Source organism: Bubalus kerabau, chromosome 1 (genome assembly GCF_029407905.1).
Source record: "Bubalus kerabau isolate K-KA32 ecotype Philippines breed swamp buffalo chromosome 1, PCC_UOA_SB_1v2, whole genome shotgun sequence".
Taxonomy (NCBI): domain Eukaryota; kingdom Metazoa; phylum Chordata; class Mammalia; order Artiodactyla; family Bovidae; genus Bubalus; species Bubalus kerabau.
In genome coordinates this window covers 185610039-185628916 of record NC_073624.1, presented here as the reverse complement: position 1 = coordinate 185628916, position 18878 = coordinate 185610039, and the positions used below count along the sequence as shown (strand labels likewise).

The 18878-nt window shown below is 54.4% G+C and overlaps 5 protein-coding genes across 8 annotated transcripts in view; 4 read left to right on the top strand and 1 right to left on the bottom strand.

Moving 5' to 3' along the window:
• The window catches only part of TIMM44 (translocase of inner mitochondrial membrane 44), a 369417-nt gene that overhangs the window by 64074 nt on the left and 286465 nt on the right, over positions 1-18878 (top strand). The window lies entirely within an intron of this gene.
• CD320 (CD320 molecule) overlaps positions 1-18878 on the top strand; it is a 92725-nt gene that overhangs the window by 64060 nt on the left and 9787 nt on the right. The gene's annotated exons all lie outside the window — the stretch shown is intronic.
• Positions 1-18878, top strand: part of NDUFA7 (NADH:ubiquinone oxidoreductase subunit A7) — an 84341-nt gene that overhangs the window by 64067 nt on the left and 1396 nt on the right. The window contains exons 2-4 of one of the 4 annotated variants that reach the window (XM_055545912.1): positions 13036-13104; positions 13516-13565; positions 18149-18298. In XM_055545912.1, coding sequence (XP_055401887.1) covers positions 13054-13104; positions 13516-13565; positions 18149-18298 — 251 coding nt within the window. In that variant the 5' untranslated portion in view covers positions 13036-13053. Of the gene's footprint in view, positions 1-13020; positions 13105-13515; positions 13566-18148; positions 18299-18878 lie in introns of those variants that run through there. The other 3 variants (XM_055545931.1, XM_055545920.1, XM_055545933.1) reach the window with 3 other exon arrangements.
• On the top strand, positions 357-12198 carry KANK3 (KN motif and ankyrin repeat domains 3). Its single transcript, XM_055545715.1, has 12 exons — positions 357-1254; positions 3524-3664; positions 3988-4054; positions 4846-6129; positions 6208-6307; positions 6514-6705; positions 6803-6887; positions 7355-7571; positions 9931-10073; positions 10202-10402; positions 10477-10575; positions 11367-12198. Exons 3-12 carry the CDS (start codon positions 4021-4023, stop codon positions 11442-11444), a joined length of 2433 nt encoding a protein of 810 aa, XP_055401690.1. The 5' UTR covers positions 357-1254; positions 3524-3664; positions 3988-4020; the 3' UTR covers positions 11445-12198.
• Positions 11790-18878, bottom strand: part of RPS28 (ribosomal protein S28) — a 239358-nt gene continuing 232269 nt past the window's right edge. Inside the window, exons 2-5 of the mRNA XM_055545934.1 lie at positions 12849-12918; positions 12707-12754; positions 12064-12197; positions 11790-11866 (exon numbers count right to left, since the gene is read on the bottom strand). Coding sequence (XP_055401909.1) covers positions 12075-12197; positions 12707-12754; positions 12849-12887 — 210 coding nt within the window. The 5' untranslated portion in view covers positions 12888-12918 and the 3' untranslated portion in view covers positions 11790-11866; positions 12064-12074. The remainder of the gene's footprint in view (positions 11867-12063; positions 12198-12706; positions 12755-12848; positions 12919-18878) is intronic.

Sequence of the window (18878 nt, the reverse complement as noted above, 5' to 3'; positions counted from 1 at the left end):
CACTCAGCTCCCCACCCTGGACAGAAAGCCCTCAAAGACCGTCACTCCAGGCCCCGCCCCTATCCCCGCCCCCAAACCCTGGGCGCGGGCCAGTGCGGCCCACCCCGCCTCACCATTGGACAGTTCGGAGAGCATAGGGCCCTGGTTGGCTGACGTGGTTGTCAGTTAGGGTCCAGGCCTTGATAACCCGTCCCCGAACATCGAGGGGGCGGGCTCGGGTGCGGGCGCGGCTGGGGCTGCGGCTTCAGGTAAAGCACCAGCTTTCTGGGCACCGATGGGGAATCTGGGGGGCGGGGATCAGGGGTACGCACCGGGACGGGGCGCTGCGCTTCCAGCCCCTCTGCTGGCTCAGCGCGCAGCGATGGGGAGGGCGCAGTGTTCTCTGCCTGGGACCCCCCCCACTCCCACACTGGGAGCCCCAGGTGGGGAGCGAGCAGAGTTGGGGCCCTGTGGATTCGTGAGGTCTCATTTCTCCCGCCCTTCAGGAGCGAAGTGTGTGGGGGAGGGGTCGTTCGCCCCCTGTGCTCCCACGACTTCGGGATCCTTTCCCGGAGTCGCTCCGGGACAGCTGGGGGACCCGAGTCCATCCCCTCGCTCTGGACCTGAGTGTGTGTGTGTAGGGTGATTCGGAAACCGCGTTGGGAGGAGGGACGGATGGCCCCCGGGGCCGGCAGACAATGGGCAGCGGATGGAACCGCCCGGCAGCGTTTCCTGCAGGAAACTGCTCTGTCTCTGTGAGGCTGTCCTAAGGGGACATGGGGGTGACGGGGTGCTGACCTCAGTACCTCTCCCCTGGCACCATCATCAGCCTCCACCCCCACTTCAGGGGTCTGAAAGTCCCTCCCCACATTAGAGGGGGTGCCTCCACCCAGAGCCTCAATCTGGGAAGACGCCCCCCTCCCCAAGACCGGGGTCTAAACTGCCTTCCGTATTCCCCTACCCCTCAGGTTTTGCGATCACAGCTCTGAGTCCCAAAATAATCCCTGGGGCGGGAGTGGGGGCGTGTGGCGTCGACTCTGACGGCCTAATGAGGGGTCTCAGGCAGAGGATGTGGATCTAACCGTGACAGCTCCTCGGGCAGGGAGCGGAGGACAAGAGAGAGCAGTTGCACGCCCCCCGCCCCCGCTCTGGCGAGGGTACAACCCCTGGAGTCATCAGACTTTGGCCCTGCTCTTCCCATCAGAGACACACGCAGGAAACAGGCAGGAGTGCAGGCTGGGAGGGCCGACCCCCTCTGGCTCTTTGCCCCTCATGGTGAGTGGAGGGCTGTTTATAGAAAGCCATCAAGTGGAGTGGGCAATGCAGTGGGTGTGTGTGTTAAGTGGCTTCAGTCGTGTCCGACTCTTTGCCACCCTATGGACTGTAGCCCGCCAGGCTCCTCTAGCAATGGGATTCTCCAGGCAAGAATGAAATACTGGCAAAGCTGCTGGGTTCAAAAACCTGCTTCTGCCCATGTACAACCTTGGCTGGGTCACTTCATCTCTGAGTCTCAGTTTCTCCATCTGCACAATGGGGAAGGGGGGGGGGTAAGAATAATGCTAAGAAAATCTACTTCAAAGGGCCTAGGAGTTTTTTTTTTTTTTTAACTAAGTTAATACCCATAAATTGCTTAGAATCGAGGCTACCCCCATAGCAAATGCAAACGTTTTTGTTATATTGCTATTTACTCTTCCTGGGGCTGCTGCGTTGCTTAGTCACTTCAATCGTGTCCGACTCTGTGCGACCCCATGGACTGTAACCTTGCAGGCTCCTCTGTCCATGGGTACTCTCCAGGCGAGAATACTGGAAAGGGTTGCCATGCCCTTCTCCAGGTGATATTCCCGACCCAGGGATTGAACCCAAGTCTTCCACATTGCAGATAGATTCTTTATCATCTAGCCACCAGGAAAGCATCTTCTTGGGGGCATCCACCCATTTTTCAGGCCAACTTCTGGGTCTGGCTGCTCCAGCTGGTTTGGGTCTTAGGAATGGCCCAGAGCTGTTTTTTTGTTTGTTTGAATTCCCAGGGTCTTGGATTTGGGTGTGGCCAGTTCCCTGAAGCAAGGGGCTGATCCCACTGAGGCAGTTGGCCAGCTGTGTGTGAGGCCAGCCCAGACCCCTAAGCCCCAGTCCAGGTTTTCTCCATGACCCAGCTCTTCCCAGAGAGCTTCCTGAAAACAAGTTCTGAGAGGCACTGACTGTCCTCTGTGCTGCTCCGCTGGCCGGCCCCTTATAGCCAGTGTGAGGGACGGGAAACAGCTGCTTCAGGACGGCAAGTTCCCTGCCACTCCCTCCTCCCTTGGGGTGTGGGGGTGGAGGAGATGTCAGGGACCCAGGCTGGACAGAGGTGGCGAGTGGGCTCATCTGCCCAGCCGTGGAGCAAAATGAGTCAGGTGGGCCAACAGGTGGGTGGTGGGTGTTAGGTATGCAGGTGGTCATCAGGAGTGCAAGAGACCTGAAGAGGTGATGGGGAAATTTGCCAGGTGGTTAGTGCAGATGGGCAGTAGGTCAGGAAGCGTACAGATTGGGGCTGGTGGGCACCTGCTGGTGGAGGGCTGGGCAGACAAGAGTTCCCCAGAAGTTGAGCGGAACCCAGTCTGAGGACATTTCCTATAGGTAATCGACTTAATTGCTTTATGCCTTAGCTTCCCCATCTGGAAAAGGGGGAACCATCCTTCCTTGCAGGTTTATACTGGGGGAGGTACATTAAATGAGAGCAGGCATAGAGTAGGCACTCGATACAAGCTGCTTGCAGTTCTCTGAGGGTTTTTCATGTGGGCTCTTCAAAGCCCCATCTTTCCTGCCCTGTGCTTTCTGAAACAAAGCACAGTAACTTTGATTGTGGTGGACTCAATAACAAAGTTCTGGAAAAATCCCTGTTAAGTCACATTATTAGATATGACCCAATCTTCAGTTTCCTTTTTAGATTTATTTATTTTTATTTGTTTGTTTTTGGCTGCACTGTGTCTTTGTTGTTGCGGCTTTCTCTAGTTGCGGCACACCCAGGCTACTCTTCATTGCATTGCAGCAGTGCACGGGCTTCCCATTGTGGTCGCTTCTCTTACTGTGGAGTGTGGGCTGTAGGCATGTGGGCTTCAGTAGTTGTGGCAGATGGGGCTTAGTTGCTCCACTGCATGTGGGATCTTTCTGGACCAGGGATTGAACTCATGTCCCCTGCATTGGCAGGTGGATTTTTAACCACTGGATCACCAGGGAAGCCCCTCCCTCAGTTTCTTAGAGCCTCCATCACATCACCTGAAGAGTCTCTCTCCCTTTAGCCCCAAACATAGCCACAGCTCTCACAATCTGGGTGCTTGTGGTTCCACTACAATTTTTCACAAACTAATGGCAGAGCCCTGTGGCACCCAGTAGAGACATCACAAGGAGACTTTGCATCCTTGGTGCCTCTGTTGGAGAACTCTTCATCATTCCTAAAGGATCTCACAAGTGACACTGATATAAATTTGGATGTACAATTATATTTTGTTTGCACTCTAAGGAAAAAAAAATGTAAGAATTCTGTTTTCTGTTTGTTTCTTTTCAGTATGCAGAATCTGACCAGATGAGTTTTTAATGAGCCCACGAAAGGCTTCCAACTCTCGCCTTCCTCCTCTGAATGATCACACGCCACCCCTTTGAGCGTCAGTTTCTAATTTCCCTCAGGGACTGACAGAAATCTCCGCAGGTCTGGAAAGCACCGCCCCCTGCCTCACCCCCAGCTGCTCTGGTTCTCTTATCACCATCCCTTCTTCTTTTGATGCCCTTCCCGCCCAGCAGGCTGAGGAGGCCTGGCACAGGAGGGCCCCCAAAGTCATTCATTCCAAACTTTCAAGGCCACTTGAGAGAGGAGGGAGGAGAGGACCTGTGTGTGTGTGGTGGGGGTGTTGGGGGGTGGAGAGGAGCGCTGGGTCTGTTTACTCATGCAGAGTCCAGACAGACCCCAGAGGCACAGCCAGAGGGGCAGGGTCCAGCCCTACCCACCCTCACCCCTCTGGGGGCCTTTTTCAGGGTGTGAAAAAGGTGGCTGCTATTCCGGGAAACATGGCCAAGTTTGCCCTGAATCAGAACCTGCCGGGTAAGTGTGCAAAATGGTGTTTGCGTGTGTACAGATCCACACCCGGCGCCCAGGTGCCCACACAGCCCTGCAGTTCCCTCCTCTGCAGAGTGGTCAGAGGGCCCTTTAAAAAGGTGGATAATGTCCTGGCCCTGCTTAAAATCTGCCTCTGGTGCCCTATTACAGGTGGAATAAAACTCCAGCTCCTCACGGTGGCCCAGAAGGTTCCTCACAGTCTGGCCCGAGTCCACCTCTTCTAGTCTTCTCCTCCTCCCTTCTTTCACTCTGTTGTGCACATTCTCACCTCCATCCCGCTTTTACTCAGGTCCACCTTGCTCATTCCACCCCAGAGCCTTTGCACGCGCTGTTTTCTTTTAGGAACCTCCCGTCCCAGCTGCTTTCTCCTCATTAAGGGCTCAACTTCTAAGTTCCCTCCGCAGAAATCTGCTGGGACAGCCAGAGACAAAGCCTGTCAGTTGCTCCCTGTTTCATCTTGAAATTTTTATTATTGCTCTAAGGACCTTTTTTGAACGTTTGTGTTTATCTGTCTCCTACAAGTGGGCAAGGATGCTTGTCTTGTTCATTGCTATGTCCTCAGCGTTTGGTACACAGTAGGTGCTCAACACGTGAATGCACAACTTTTGGGGGTGCAGATAGGTGTATAAACCTCGGTGTGCAACCGCAGGTGTGCAGGGTTTGGAGCAGGTGGCGTCGTGAAAGCATGTCGTGGGGCGGTGGGGAGGCGCTCCTTTTGTTAGTCTCTCTGCGTCTCCTCGGCCTGACGTTCCTCCACGCCCCTGTCATGTTCGCAGACCTGGGCGGCCCTCGCCTGTGCCCCAGCGCGACTGGGGGCGCCCGCAGCCCGAGCTCGCCCTATTCGGTGGAGACCCCCTACGGCTTCCACCTGGACTTGGACTTCCTCAAGTATGTGGAGGAGCTGGAGCGCGGCCCAGCTGCCCGCCGCGCTGCGGGGCCCCTGCCCGCGCGCCGTCCCCGCGCGCCCCGGGCCGGCCTCGCAGGTGCGCGCAGCCCAGGCGCCTGGACCTCCAGCGAGTCCCTGGCTAGTGACGATGGCGCAGCGCCGGGCGCACTCTCCCCGGGTGCGCCGTCCACGCTGATGCTGCCGCCGCTGTCCCCGCGCGCACCCGTGCGCAACCCGCGCGTCGAGCGCACGCTCCTGGAGACCAGCCGGCGGTTGGAGCTAGCGCAGGCGCAAGAGGGTGCGCCCAGCCCGGCCCGCGCTGCCCCGCGCAGCCCGCGCGGGTCTGGCCACAGCAGCCCCGCCCCCAACCCGGCCCTGGCCTCGCCGGGCCCCGCGCAGCTGCAGCTGGTGCGCGAACAGATGGCCGTGGCTCTGCGGCGCCTGCGCGAGCTCGAGGAACAAGCGCGCGCGCTGCCCGAGCTGCAGGAGCAGGTGCGCGCGCTGCGCGCCGAGAAGGCGCGGTTGCTGGCTGCGCGCCGGCAGCCGGAGTCCGACGGGGAGGCCGAGGGGCGCCCGGACAAGCTTGCTCAGCTGCGGCGGCTAACCGAGCGCCTGGCCACCTCTGAGCGCGGCGTTCGCGCCAGGGTCAGCCCCGGGGCTGACGGCCCGGACGGGTCGGCTTCTAGCCACAGCGAGGGTGCGCCGCCGGGTCTCGACCGGGCGCCCCAGACACGGGAGGCAGGCACCCAGATCGTGCCGGAGACCCAAAAGGCAGGAGTCCAGGCGGTGCCGGAGACCCAGGAGGCCGGCGTGGGGGCAGCTCCTGAGACTCTCGAGGCGGAGGCGTGGGTGACGGAAGCTCTGCTGGGGCTGCCCGCGGCCGCCGAGCGCGAGCTGGAGCTACTTTGCGCCAGCCTGGAGCATCAGCGCGGGGTGAGCGAGCTTCTGCGGGGCCGGCTGTGCGAGCTGGAGGAAGCCCGCGAGGCTGCTGAGGAGGCCGAGGCCGAGGCCGAGGCCGAGGCGTCCCGGCCCCAGCCGTGTGTGGCTACCACCCAGACCTCGTGGGATTATGTGGAGAAGACCACGCAGACCGATGCTCCAGAGGAGGCCCCAGCCCCGATGCCGGAGAACCCCCCCGGATCCACGGATGGGGACAGGGCCCTGGCACCCGCGGGTGAGTCCCCGTCTCTCGCTGAGCCCTGGCTTGCTGGCCGCTGAATTCGAACTCAGTGTCTCATCTGATCTCCGCCAGGCACCCTCAAATCCATCATGAAGAAGAAAGATAGTAAACCTGGTGACCAAACCAGCCCCGGACCAAAGAGCCTGCAGTTTGTTGGGGTCCTCAATGGAGAGTGAGCACTTTTCCCCTCCCCATGGCAGCATCTGCTGGGACATAGACTGGAGTTTTGAATCCCAGCTCTGCCCCTCGCTCGCAGCGTGGTCTTGGCAGGCCTCAGTGTCCACATATGTAAAATGGGGACAGCCACTTCCCACCTCGCAGGACACCAGACTGAGCCCACGGGGGAGGCTCAGCATATGCCTCCCACCCTGCCCCCAGGTACGAGAGCTCGTCCAGCGAGGGCGACAGCGAGGATGGCACTGCCGAGCCCCCGAGGAGCAGTTCCTCGGGCTCAGGCGAAGACAGCGGCGCGGCATCCGACTCCGAGACCCCTGGCGCTCCCAGCGGCAAGGAGGACCGGGACGCTGAGCCGGAGGCAGAGCAGGAACCTCAGCCGGGTGCGCAGGGGAGGTGAGCCGCGCGGGGGACACGGAATGGGGACGGCTGCTCTTTCCCCCGCCTTCCCACTCTCCATCCCGACCTCTCCTGGAGCCTCTCCGTCTCCTAGGTGCGAACTGAGCCCGCGTTTGAGGGAGGCGTGTGCAGCGCTGCAGCGGCAGCTGAGCCGGCCCCGCGGGGTCCCCCGCGACAGTGTGAGTGCATAGAGAGCCCGTCACAGGAGTCTGATGCCCACCTAGGGAAGAGCATCGCCTTCTTTAGAGTTAAGGTGGCCCCAAGTTCCGTCACCTCGCGCCAGGGCCCTCCATGGATACCAAGGTCTCCAAAGGGATCTCCGCCCCAGAACAGGGCTGATCTTTCTCTGATTTCCCCAGAAGGGTCCACCCCAGGCCCCAACCCCATCCCGGACTCCCCAAAGACAAGCGCTCACCGTCTTCCTTCACTCCTGGTTCTCTGGAAGCCTCTTCTCGGGAAGGGGAGCATCCTTGCCCTCTGGGGCCGAGTACCCACACTGACACTACTCCCTCCTCCAAAGGGGTGCGGCCCACGAGTCCACGCCCCTCTTCAAATACGGAGGGACCAACCCCCCCTGCCTGGGTTCCCAGACCCGCCCCCACACCTGCCCTGGACCCTCGCTGATGTCTCTCTCCTGTCCTGGCAGGGCACGGCGCGCCTGGTGGCCCAGGAGTGGTTTCGGGTGTCGAGCCAGCGGCGCTCTCAAGCGGAGACCGTGGCCGGGGTTCTGGGCGCGGTAGCGCGCCTGGGGAGGGAGCTGCTGGAGCACGTGGTGAACCTGGCGGATGGCAACGGAAACACAGCCCTGCACTACAGCGTGTCCCATGGGAACCTGGCCATCGCGAGCTTGCTGCTGGATACGGGTCAGCATTGAGGAGGGGTGGGGAGGGCACTAGAGAATAGGGACCCATGGAAGGGGGAATCTGGGTAGTGCTGGGCTGGCACTGCCATCCTGCACCTGCCAAGGATGCAGAGGAGGACTGGCATTCTCACCTAAACTCTCACCTCCCATCATCTCAGGTCACTGTCTCCTGTTGTCGACTCCCACAATCCTTGGGGCTCGTGGGACCAGTAGCCACTGCTCCCACCCAGTTTCACGGCACTGTCTCCTTGCTCACCCTCTGGCCTGTTATTAACTCCTCCTTTATGTACTCTCTCAAAATCCTCCTGCTGCCCTTCCCTCACTTCATCCTGCTTGCTTATCAGACTTCATTGAGGCGTACAGTAGACCCTCTGGTGTTCGTTGAATGAATGAGCTTTCATGAATGGGAGCTCTGGGCGGGTGCGTGTAGGGAGTGGAGAGAAGGATCAGTTTTACTTGATAAGTATCAAACATAATTTCCAATAGAGGTAAGGGCCATGACAAGATAAAATCAGGGAAGGGAATCAAGAAACAGGGTAATCCTTTAGTTTAGGATCCCTCCTTAGCAAGGCCTCAGAAGGGAAAAGCAGGTGGGGAAGATAGGTGGGGTGCCTGGCGAGCTGCAGACACCCCACTGTGGTTACTTTGAGCCCCTTCTGCACCTAACATCCTCCACCAGGGTCACAGAAGCTTGTGGGAGGAATGGACACCTAGACAATAGGCCACACAACTGGGGGATGCCCTTAGTCCTGACTTAACCATCCCACCTTTTTAAAAAATTTACTTGGTTGTACCAGGTCTTGTCTCATGCAGGATCTTTGTTGTGAAATGCGAAATCTTAGCTGTAGCATGTGGGATCTAGCTCCCTGAACAGGGATGGAACCTCGGGCCCCCTGCATTGGCAGCACAGTCTTAACCACTGTACCACCAAGGAAGCCCTGTGACTTAAAACTGTTTACTTCTCAGCCCACTGTCTCAGATCTCCTCTGACTAGGACATCTACTCCAATACCCTGATCCCCTTCTTTCCCCAAACCTCTCCCACCATTCATCTCCCCAAACTGCACCTAGTCTTGAGCTTTCAGAATGGTGGGGGTACCCAAGCATTGAACACCCTGGGGAATGAGATCCAGAGGTAGGTGCTATGATGTGTGGGAGGGGGCCAAGATGGCAACAGAACTGACCCTAGAGGAAATGGAGCTGACATTTGTGTTCATCTGTAAAGGACAGGCAGCAACAACCAAGCCGTTTCCCAGGGCTGCTGTAAAAAGTACCACAAAGTGCCACAATTTGTTTAGAAAAAATTGTGTTGCAGTTCAGGAGGCCATTAAGTTCACAGGACTGGTTCATTCTTAGGGGTCAGAGTGAAACTATTCCATGCCTTTCTCCAAGTTTCTACTGATGGCAGCTCATCTCTGCCTTCAGCATCACATGGCGATCTCTCTGTTTCTTCTGAGGATACTAGTCATATGGAATTGTTCAGTTGCTCAGTCGTGTCTGATTCTTTGTGACCCCATGGACAGCAGCATGCCAGGCTCTTTTGTCCTGGAGGTTTGCTCAAATTCGTAAGTGATGGGGCCAAATTTCTTTTGATCTGTTCTGGCTGCTGCGTGGAAACTGGAATGGAGTTGGGACACCAGGGGGGCCCAGCTGATAGTTCTCTGGGGGACCAACAATGGTGGCTCTGTGGACAGTAATCCTTTTATTGATGCTTTCCAACTGTGGTGTTGAAGACTCAAAGAGTCCCTTGGACTGCAAGGAGATCAAACCAGTCAATCCTATAGGAAATCAACCTTGACTATTCATTGGAAGGACTGATGCTGAAGCTCCAGTATTCTGGCCACCTGATGCGAAGAGCCGGCTCATTGGAGAAGACCTTGATGCTGGGAAACATTGAAGGTGGAAGAGGGCAACAGAGGATAAGATGGTTGGATGGCATCACCAATTCAATGGACATGAACTTGAGCAAACTCCAGAAAACAGTGAAGGACAGGGAGGCATGGTGTGCTACAGTCCATGGGGTTGCAGTCAGACACGACTGAGTGACTGAACAATTGGTGGGAGGTATTGCTCTAGGTACTGGGGGATACGATAGTTTGGACAGAACCAAGTCTCCAAACCAGTTTGTAATAGGGAAGTGAGGAAACCTTTCAATGAGATGGAAACAGAACTCTAAAGGTGAGAAGGGCCACATGGCTCTTGGAGAGGGAAGAGCCTTGTAAGGCAGAGGAACAAGTAAAATCATGCATGACCCTCAGTGACCAAGCTGGCTAAACAGATGGTGAACTTGATGCTTGGAGGGAAGTGAGTGGACAAATTTAGGTGTCGGCTTCTTGAACCAATGCCTCTTCTCTCTCCTAGGGGTCTGCAAGATTGACCACCAGAATCGAGCTGGCTACTCTGCCCTCATGTTGGCGGCACTTACTTCTGTGGGGCGAGAGGAGGACATGGCTGTGGTCCAGAGACTCTTTCAAATGGGCAATGTTAATGCCAAGGCCAGCCAGGTGCATAGATGCCTCCTCCCTGGCTGAGTCCAGGTGGCACTTTCACTTCCGGAGCCAAGTCTCTGGGACACCCCTCCCTTTCCTGCAGAGCCCACACCAGCCCTGTCCTCTTCTTTCCCTCTCCCCAGACGGGACAGACAGCCCTCATGCTGGCCATCAGCCACGGCCGCCAGGACATGGTAGCTGCCCTGCTGGCGTGCGGGGCAGACGTGAATGTGCAAGATGCAGACGGAGCCACGGCGCTGATGTGCGCCAGCGAGTATGGGCGCCTAGACACTGTGCGGTTGCTGCTGGCCCAGCCAGGCTGTGACCCTGCCCTCCTGGACAACGTGAGCCACCATGGGGCTGGTGTGGGGTAGTGGTGCCTTGATTCAGGGACCTGACGGTCTCCATGATCCCTCAGGAGGGCACCAGCGCCCTGGCCATTGCCCTGGAGGCTGAGCAGGACGAGGTGGCCGCTCTGCTGCATGCCCACCTGAGCTCAGGCCAGCCTGGCCCCCAGGTGAGTGCAACCCCATCCTGCAGAAACGGAGTTTACCAGCTGCACAGCTCAAGGATACCAAGTGTGCTCCCAGAAAAGGGGCTTCTCTTTGTGCACCCACAGAGGGAGCACTGGGTGGCGGGAACCTGGGTCTGATGTTCAACCTTCAGAACACCCCAAGGGTTAGACACACTTTCACATGTAAAGTGAAGGTCATGAGCCTGAGGCCTCCAGAGAGGCTTGCCCTAAGGTCAGACAAGAGCTGTTAGACCTAGCTCAGACTATCATATCTGTGGACTCCCATTACAGGCCCAGAGCAAAGGAATAAAAGCATCCTTTGGAGTTAGTCCTCTTGCCTGGAGATCCCATAGATAAAAAAGCCTGGCAGGCTACAGTCAATGGGGTTGCAGAGAGCTGGAGATGACTGAGTTAGCGAGTCACTAACACTTTCGCTTTAGAGTTAGGGAGCAGGGCAAGAGGATTCAGTCTGTCCCCAAAGGGGAGGTGCTTATAAGCAAAAGTGCCAGCATTTTCCTAATTAAACTTGCCCTACCAGCCTCCCCTTCCTGCACTCTCCTGTACATGTGTGGGAAAAGAACCACAGAGGTCAAGCGCCTCTTCCAGGTCAGATGGGACAGAGGCTGGATTCAAATCCTGGCAGCCTGGCTCTACTGTGCAAGGTGGGGTTCCACTTAGGGTCAGTGAAGACAAGTGACCTCCAGTAGCTTAAGCATCTCTGAGTGTTAAGGGGGGCTGAACCCCAGTGTCCTGTCTGCAGGAGACTGACAGGAACCCCCCCCCTCTCTCACCAGCTGTCCCCTGATTCATCCACGGCCACGCCTGGTGGAGGAGGCTGCAGTGACAGTGGAGAGGACCCCCTGCCCCAGTGACTGGCCTAACACATCTGGGTCGGGGAGGCGGAGGCAGGTCTTGATCTCTGGGCAGAGGTCTGTGGTCAGAGGCTCAGCTTGAACCACACAGGGTGAGGCGGCAGCTGAGGGAGTGACACAGCCCCTAGTCTACCCATTCCTCCAGGCTTCTTACCTAATAAAACCTTCCTAACTCATCTTGGCCCGTTTTGGAGGTGTACATAGACACATGGTTCTCCCTCCTCACAAAGAAAATGCCTTGTTGGGGAACACCCCCTACTTTCAGAGTATACTGGGTCAGTGACCACCTGGGGGCCCCACAGAAGGACTTTGGAAATCTAATGACAACCCAGACAAAACCTCAGGTTTACATACGATACAAACACTTTATTAACAGCACATCATCCTGGTGGGCCAAGGCGTCAACCCAGACATCCAGCACCCTGTAAACAAACCCAAGTGTTGAAATGCTGACAAGGTGCCCCCACCCCAAACAGGGAAACTCCCTTCCCCATCTTGCTAACTTCAGCAGACCCCCGACCAACAGCCCTTGATCCTTGAGCCCTGGCGAAATCTCCCCACCCCCAGGCAAGGGTCTAACAAGGAGCTGCTCAATTTCCCACTCCATTTGTGCACTCACCAGTCACAAGTTCAGCGCAGCCTCCGAGCCTCTCGCTCTGACTCCAACAGGGTGAGCACGTCGCCCTCGCGCACGGGGCCTTTCACGTTTCGGATGATGGAGCGGCTCGTGTCGTCCATGAATTCCACGCGCACCTACGGGGCCCACAGGAGGGACGGGAAGAAGTCAGAGTCGGTTGAGAATAGGATCCGTGGGATAAGCGGCTGATGTCGATCCAGACAACGCTTCTGCTTAGACACTTAAAAGGGGCTGAGACTGGGAAGGCAGGACTGGGATAGGAGACAAGCCCGAGAGAGGCCGAGGCGTGGAGAACAAAGCTCCCGAGCGCCAGAAGATGCCACCAGGGGAGACAACTGGGGGTTGTCGTGAGGGCATGGAGCTACAGTGGTCGTTGGCACAGACTGAACCAGGACAACGAACTATGTCAGAACACGGGGAATGAGATCGCCAGAGCTCAGATCCAGTGGGCAGGGCCTTGCCTAAGTTCCGACCCTCGACCTTCTGTAAGCTCCGGGAAATAGGGAACGTATCGGTTCCCAGATACCAGGGAACAAAACCCAGGGAACAGAAAGTATCCTCGAGATTCAAACTTTAGAAGCCCCACCCCGCAAACATCCCCCCGCTCCCCGCCTCCCCCGCTCACCTGCGTGCACTGTCCCTGAGAACCGGTCCTGCCCAACACCTTGGTGACCTTGGGGGAAGAAACTGGAATCAGATCTAGCCCACCCGGTTCCCTTACTCCCTCCTCCCTCATCTGGGCCCTCAAAACCGAGCCTCCGCCTCACCCTGGCAAGCTTGATGGGCTGCACACGGCTCGTGTCCATGATGGCGGCGCGGCGGCGGTCGAGCGGAGAGGAGTCACGTGTTTCGGAGAGAGTATTTATACGACTCCCTAGCTCCGCCCATTCCCGCTCTCGCGAGACCGTACGCCATGTTCCCAGCAGTCCCTGCAGTAGAGACGTCACCGGCGCCCTTCAGCGCCGGTGAAAGATGGCGTCCGCTACCCGTTTCATCCAGCGGCTGCGGAACTGGGCATCCGGGGTGCGCGGGGTGGGGCGGGAAGGGGCTGTGGATGCTGCAAGCTCTGCGCGCCCTGACCCGCTCCCACTACTCACATCCTTTTTGCATCTCTGGGGCTGAGGCCATTAGTGCCGAGATTCCCCTAAGGGAATTCTCAGCCTGGAACCCCGAACTCGTGACCCCTTCAACCCAGGACACCCTAGCCGTTGGCTGTGGTACCCCTCAGGCCTGGGGTCTCCCTAGGCCCGTACCTTCTTAGCTTCGGGATCTTGTTCCGGCCCTCAGCTCCCCTGTTCACCTCCAGGGCCCGTATCCTGTCCTCAAAGACCCATGTCCCACCTTTCTCTTAATTTGTTCTGTGCAGGAATGCCCGTTAGCTGGTTTTCTCTTCTGGGGTGCGCTAGGGACTGATCTCCATCTTTTCTCCCACAGCGAGACTTGCAGGCGAAACTGCAGCTGCGCTACCAGGAGATCTCCAAACGGTGAGCAAACCCCGCTCGCTGCCCAGACCCCAATCCTGCCCTCCGTCTATCAAAAAAAACCCCAAACCCCTGTTCTTTTAGACCCCTGAAACGCTGGGCCGAGATCCTGGCTCCAGTTCCTTAGCTGGCTGTGAAGGCAGAGGTTTGCCTTTCATCTTGCTGCACTGTGTCATTGTGGTGCTTCTGCACAACCAGATGGGGCGTGAATTCTGAGTGGGAATTTTCCGTGATTTGCAGCCTCCAGTGTGGTCCTAACTGTATTATCATTCCCAAGCTACGTATGAAAATATTTGAGACTCAGAGAAACGAAATCATTTGCTTAAAATCACTCAGAAGCCAGAAATTGACAGCCGGGATTTGAACCCAGAAGTGTCTTTGATTTCTAACTCGAGTAGGAAAATTAGTTGACATTTACAAGGCCGGGCTCTGTCCTCAGCCGTTGGGAGTCCTAGGGGAACGAGACAAGTTCTTCTCATTCCTTTCTTGGAGCTTATATCCGAGGGAGGAGGCAGAGACATAACATAGTAGGGAAATAAACACAGCAAGTAAAAAACACCGTTTTAGAATGCTCTGAAGAGAAAACAAAATGGACCAGATGGAGAGTGGCTACCTCAGGTTAAGTGATCAGAAAAGGTCTCAGAGATTGGCTTTGGAGTCAGCTGAAATGCCAAAGGATAGTGTTTAAAACAACATTCCAGACAGAGGGAGCAGTAAGTGCCAAGGCTGTGCAGCCCGACAGAGCCAGACATAGGAAGAAGACTAGTGTGGCTGAAACACTTTGAAGAATGGGGAATAGTGGTATATATGTGTGTGTGTGTGTATATATATATATATATTATTTATGTGTGTGTGTGTATGCCACAGGCAGAGGTAAGGCAGCCAGGGAGGACTAGCAGGATAGGAAGAACAATAGCCTTAAAATAACCAAATCTATGTGAATATCTCTATGTTGTGACTGATTCCAGATATCAGAAGTTTTAAAGTACTTTTCTGTCCTAGGAAAACTGGTGACCCAGTTGAGGAAACAGTTTTGTAAAATTTTCAACTTTTTTTTTTTTTTTAAAAGGATAATGGTGCCCCCTGGTGCTTCCTTTGTGCCTTTTCAGTTGGTCAAGGTTCTTTTTACCCTTTCTGTGTTTGTTTTCTGGGGCTTCCCAGGTGGCACAATGGTAAAGAATCTGCCTGCCAGTGCAGGAGATGTAGGAGACTTGGGTTCAATTCTTGCCTCAGGAAGATCCCCAGAGAAGGAAATGGTAACCTGCTCTAATATTCTTATCTGGAAAATTCTGTGGACAGAGGAGCCTGGTGGGCTGCAGTCCATGGGGTCCTGAAGAGTCAGACATGACTGAGCACACTGCTTGTGCTTGTTTTCTATAGATCCATACCCAGCAGAGGGTCTTCTTTGCACTCTAGGGATTAGGCAGACTCTAACTTCAACACAGGATGTTGCTTCTTTTTTTTTTTTTTTCTTTTAAATATTTATCATTTGGCTGTACTGGGTCTTTGTTTTGGCATGCAGGATCTTTGGTTGCAGTCTGTGGGATCTAGTTCCTCCATCAGGGATTGAACCCTGGCCCCTGCATTGGGAGCAAGGAGTCTTAGCGACAGGACCACCAAGGAAGTCCTTTAATATTAAGTTTTTAAACTTTGTTTTTTCTGTATTTTTTTCCCCACTTGATACATAACTATCACTTGTTTTAAGAAAAATTTAAATACTGGAGTTATCAGGAAAAAGTTGGTAAAACCCCAGTGAATGAAAACCTGATCCTTTTATGATTTTTCTTTCTTTTCTGCCCTCCCTCTCTGCAACAGTTTCTAGGAAAGCTCATCTTTTGTTAGTGATTTTTGTTGTTGTTAACATCTTTTGCTAGGGAGATTCAGTTCAGTAGCTCATTCGTGTCCGACTCTGCGACCCCATGAATTGCAGCACTCCAGGCCTCCCTGTCCATCACCAACTCCCAGAGTTCACTCAAACTCAAGTCCATCCAGTCGGTGATGCCATCCAGCCATCTCATCCTCTGTCGTCCCCTTCTCCTCCTGCCCCCAATCCCTCCCAGCATCAGAGTCTTTTCCAATGAGTCAACTCTTTGCATCAGGTGGCCAAAGTATTGGAGTTTCAGCTTTAGCATCAGTCCTTCCAATGAACACCCAGGACTGATCTCCTTTAGAATGGACCGGTTGGATCTCCTTGCAGTCCAAGGGACTCAAGAGTCTTCTCCAACACCACAGTTCAAAAGCATCAATTCTTCAGTGCTCAGCTTTCTTCACAGTCCAACTCTCACATCCATACATGACCACTGGAAAAACCATAGCCTTGACTAGACAGGCCTTTGTTGGCAAAGTAATGTCTCTGCTTTTGAATATGCTATCTAGGTTGAACATAACTTTCCTTCCAAGGAGTAAGCGTCTTTTAATTTCATGGCTGCAGTCACCATCTGCTGTGATTTTGGAGCCCCCCAAAATAAAGTCTGACACTGTTTCTCCACTGTTTCCCCATCTATTTCCCATGAAGTGATGGGACCAGATGCCATGATCTTCGTTTTCTGAATGTTGAGCTTTAAGCCAACTTTTCCACTCCTTTTTCACTTTGATCAAGAGGCTTTTTAGCTCCTCTTCGCTTTCTACCATAAGGGTGGTGTCATCTGCATACCTGAGGTTATTGCTGTTTCTCCCGGCAATCTTGATTCCAGCTTGTGCTTCTTCCAGCCGAGCGTTTCTCATGATGTACTCTGCATAGAAGTTAAATAAGCAGGGTGACAATATACAGCCTTGACGTACTCCTTTTCCTATTTGGAATCAGTCTGTTGTTCCATTTCCATTTCTAACTGTTGCTTCCTGACCTGCATATAGGTTTCTCAAGAGGTAGGTAAGGTGGTCTGGTATTCCCATCTTTTTCAGAATTTTCCACAGTTTATTGTGATCCACACAAAGGCGTTGGCATAGTCAATAAAGCAGAAATAGATGTTTTTCTGCAACTCTCTTGCTTTGTCGATGATCCAGCGGATGTTGGCAATTTGACCTCTGGTTCCTCTGCTTTTTCTAAAACCAGCTTGAACATCTGGAAGTTCACGGTTCACGTATTGCTGAAGCCTGGCTTGGAGAATTTTGAGCATTACTTTACTAGCGTGTGAGATGAGTGCAAGTGTGCGGTAGTTTGAGCATTCTTTGGCATTGCCTTTCTTTGGGATTGGAATGAAAACTGACAATTTTCTAGTCCTGTGCCCACTGCTGAGTTTTCCAAATTTGCTGGAATATTGAGTGCAGCACTTTCATAGCATCATCTTTCAGGATTTGAAATAGCTCAACTGGAATTCCATCACCTCCATTAGCTTTGTTCGTAGTGATGCTTTCTAAGACCCACTTGACTTCATATTCCAGGATGTCTGGCTCTAGGTGAGTGATCACACCATCGTGATTATCTGGGTCGTGAAGATCTTTTTTTGTACAGTTCTTCTGTGTATTCTTGCCACCTCTTCTTAATATCTTCTGCTTTTGTTAGGTTCATACCATTTCTGTCCTTTATCGAGCCCGTCTTTGCATGAAATGTTCCCTTGGTATCTCTAATTTTCTTGAAGAGATCTCTAGTCTTTCCCATTCTGTTGTTTTCCTCTATTTCTTTGCATTGATTGCTGAGGAAGGCTTTCTTATCTCCCCTTGCTCTTTGGAACTCTGCATTCAGATGCTTATATCTTTCCTTTTCTCCTTTGCTTTTCGGTTCTCTTCTTTTCACAGCTATTTGTAAGGCCTCCTCAGACAGCCATTTTGCTTTTTTGCATTTCTTTTCCATGGGGTTAGCGAGATTAGCGATTCCTTTTCAGGCCTCAAACTTTGTATATTTCTTTAACCCAAGTGAGGAACGAGCTCTGTTTACCCTTCCTCTGGGGGCAGCGGCCACGAGGTGGCAGCAGAAACCTCAGAGGACAAATTGCTCTGAGTAATAAGCCCTGATCCCCTGGGCTTCCCTGGTGGCTCAGATGTTAAAGAATCTGCCTGCCATTCAGGAGACCCAGGTTTGGTTCTACCCACTTTACTATCTTGCATGGAGAATTCCTTTCACTTCTGTAGAGTTCTTCAGAGAGTTTCTGAAAGAACTGCAAGCCCAGAGGTTCTGCAGGCTGGCCCTTGGGGACAAGGCCCCTCAGAATGAGCGGAGTCTGCGGCTGTTGCCCCAGTGTTGATTTGCTGACCATGCCTGCTTGACAGGTAGTGGACAGAGCCTTTTCATTTCCTGAGAACGTGCAGGTGGAAATGAAGCCTGCTGCCAAGCTCTGGCCACGCTCAGGGGTGGGAACAGGCCTCCCTCACAAAAGGCTCCTCCATGCCTTCCACTTCTGGGGCAGACCCACACCTCGCCTCCCAGCACCTTCGCATCCAGTGCCGGGGCTTCCACCCGCTTCTGGGCCCGGCCCTTCCCCAGGCCTGTGGCACCAGCAGTGTGTCAAGGGATACCCCTGGCCGCCAGCACGTTCCAGTGGCTGCCCGCGCCAGGCCTTGTGCCTGAGGTGATGGGCCCATGCTGCAGCCCAGCTGTGCGGAGAGAACAACTCTCACTTTGCTTTAGTGCCCATGTTTTTTCTTCTCAGAACTCAGCCTCCTCCCAAGCTGCCCGTGGGCCCCAGCCACAAACTCTCCAACAATTACTACTGTACTCGCGACGGTCGCCGGGAAGCCATGCCGCCCTCGATTGTCATGTCTTCACAGAAGGTGCTGGTGGCAGGCAAGCCCGCAGAGAGGTGAGGACGCCTCAGTGCCCCTTCTGAGGCCACCCCCTATCCTGCTTGTGCTTTTCAAGTTCCCAAGTCTGTCTAGCATCAGCTGTGGCAGGAAATGTCCTACTGGGGGCTTTTCATCTGAGGAGCAAATAAATCCCCACCCAGCCTGGGGTGGGTTTCCTGCAAAGCAGAGGAAGCTTCATGGGGCGTTCAAGGGCTTTGGAAGAAACCCAGGCATTGTTGTTTTTGTAATTTTATGTCCTTCTTGAGAGAGAATTGTGTAAACCTCAGGCCTCTCAAAACCCACTTTGGTCCCTCGCCTTAGGCAGTGTCTCTTAGTTAAATAGGAGGAGTAGTGGTGTTTACTTAAGAGTTCTGCTAGGACAGGTTCCCACAGACCAGGTGGCTTATAATCAACAGAAAACTGCTTCTCATGGTTCTGGAAGCTAGAAAGTCCAAGTAAAAGGCCCCTGCAGCTTCAGTGTCTGGTGAGGGTGCTTTCCTGGGTTCTAGGTGGTATCTTTTTGCCATGTCCTCACATGAGGGAAGGCGTCAGGGGTCTGAAGGGTCTCTTATAAGGGCTCCACCTTCATGAGCTAGT